This window comes from Coturnix japonica, unplaced genomic scaffold (genome assembly GCF_001577835.2).
Source record: "Coturnix japonica isolate 7356 unplaced genomic scaffold, Coturnix japonica 2.1 chrUnrandom696, whole genome shotgun sequence".
Taxonomy (NCBI): domain Eukaryota; kingdom Metazoa; phylum Chordata; class Aves; order Galliformes; family Phasianidae; genus Coturnix; species Coturnix japonica.
The window spans coordinates 25,651-27,932 of NW_015440060.1; the positions used below are offsets into that span (position 1 = coordinate 25,651).

The following is a 2,282-nucleotide window of genomic DNA, read 5'->3' on the forward strand; positions in this document are numbered from 1 at the left end:
GGGGGTAATTAATGGGGGGTAATTAATATGGGGGTAATTAATTAATGGGGGGTAATTAATGGGGGGTAATTAACATGGGGGGAATAAATGGGAGGGGAATTAATGGGGGGGTAATAAGTGGGAGGTAATTAGACGGGGGTGATTAACAAGGGGTAATTAATATGGGGGTAATTAATAGAGGGGGATAGAAAAGGGGGGTAATTAATGGGGGGGTAATTAATGAGGTGGTAATTAACACATGGGGTTAATTAACGGGGCAATCAGGGAGGGACTCACTGAGCCGCCATCTTGGATTCCTCCTCCTCCACCTCGACGTCCTTCATGGCCGCCATCTTGTCTTCCTTGGCCGCCATCTTGCCCCCATCCACCATAGTGTTTCCATCCTCCATCTTGTCCCCATCCACCATCTTTCCCCCGTCCACCATCTTGCCACTGGCGGCCATCATGGCCCCATCCGCCATCTTGTTTCCGGCGGCCATCTTGTTTTTGTCCGCCATCTTGTTTCCAGCGGCCATCTTGTTTTTGTTCGCCATCTTGTTTCCGTCCGCCATCTTGCTCCTATCCGCCATCTTGTTTCCGGCGGCCATCTTGTTTCTGGCGGCCATCTTGTTTCCGTCATCCATCTTGCTCCTATCCGCCATCTTGTTTCCGGCGGCCATCTTGTTTCCGTCCCCCATCTTGTTTCCGGCGGCCATCTTGTTTCCGTCGTCCATCTTGCTCCTATCTGCCATCTTACTTCCGGCGGCCATCTTTTTTTTGCATGCCATCTTGTTTCCGTCCGCCATCTTGCTCCTATCCGCCATCTTGTTTCCGTCGGCCATCTTGTTACCAATGTCCAGCTTGCTCCTATCCGCCATCTTACTTCCGGCGGCCATCTTGTTTTTGTCCGCCATCTTGTTTCCGTCGTCCATCTTGCTCCTATCCGCCATCTTACTTCCGGCGGCCATCTTGTTTCCGGCGGCCATCTTGTTTTTGTCCGCCATGTTGCCTGTCTCCCCCCACTCGTTGATGACCCTCACCACATCCCAATGTCCCCCCATTTCCGCCAGTGTCCGTGCCGGTTCCCCCCCATGGGCCCCATGTTCCAGCAGGTACCGGACGGCCTGAACCCTCCCGGCCCGAGCCGCGCACATCACGGCGCTCCACCGGAAATGATCCCGGAAGTGAACGTCTCCTCCTTCCTTCTCCACCATCCTCCTTAGAGCCGCCATGTCTCCGTCCTGAGCCGCCTTCAACATGGCGTGTCCGCGTCGCTCCCGGGTCACGGCGTCTAATGGCGGCGGAAAATGGCGGCGTTTGGGAGGGGGCGGCGCTTCCGGTGGTGTAGGCCTCACTTCCGGTGGTGTAGGCCGCGCTTTCGGTAGTGTAGGCCTCACTTTTGGTCGTGCAGGCCTCACTTCCGGTGGAGTAGGCCTCACTTCCGGTGCTGTAGGCCTCACTTCCGGTGGTGTAGGCCTCACTTCCGGTGTAGGCCGCGATGATGGCAGCTCCTCCCTTAGTAGACTCTCGTAGAATCTTCTCGCTTCTCTCCCGGCCTCCAGCTCCTTGTCGGTGTCCGGTTGTGTTTCCGGTTCCGGTGGGGCCTTCACTCCGTCCTTCCACCCGCTCAGCGGTTCCCGGGCCCGTTGGAACTCGATCCAACGCAACATGGCGGCGGGGCGGCTCGGCACGGGCTAGGCCGCGGTTGCTATGGCGGTCCCGCTCTGCGCATGCGCGCTATCCCCACCTCTCGGCCTCATCCACATCTGCGCATGCGCTGTTTGCCGACCGGAAGTCGCTCGCTCCACCCCGCGCGGTGCGTTCTGGGAGTGGTAGTTTGGCGGCGCATCGCAGCGCCGCGCTCTGATTGGCTGCCGGACTACGTTTCCCGTCGTGCCCCCGAGGAGCGGAACCGGAAGGGGTCGAACTGGGGGGGGAAGAGGAGGGAGGCCGGAAGTGGAGGCGTGTGGTGGTTTCCGGTTCCGGGGCCGGTACTTCCGGCGCCATGAGCAGCTCCGAGGAGGTTTCGTGGATCTCCTGGTTCTGCGGCCTGCGCGGAAACGAGTTCTTCTGTGAGGTAATGGGGGGATATGGGGCCTATAGGGGGTCTATGGGGCCTATAGGGCCTATGGGGCGAGATATGGGGCCTATGGGGGGATATGGGGCCTATGGGGGATCTATGGGGTCTATGGGGCCTATGGGGTGGAGATATGGGGCCTATGGGGCCTATGGGGGGATATGGGGCCTATGGGGTCTATGGGGGGGAGATATGGGGCCTATGGGGGATCTATGGGGCCTATGGG

The 2,282-nt window shown here is 58.9% G+C and overlaps 1 protein-coding gene across 1 annotated transcript in view; it reads right to left on the reverse strand.

Annotated features, from left to right (window-relative positions):
• The window catches only part of GPANK1 (G-patch domain and ankyrin repeats 1), a 4,456-nt gene extending 2,623 nt beyond the window's left edge, over positions 1-1,833 (reverse strand). Inside the window, exon 1 of the mRNA XM_015851128.2 lies at positions 277-1,833. Within this exon, the coding sequence (XP_015706614.1) occupies positions 277-1,649 (1,373 nt within the window). The 5' untranslated portion in view covers positions 1,650-1,833. The remainder of the gene's footprint in view (positions 1-276) is intronic.
• Positions 1,834-2,282: the final 449 nt, after the last annotated feature.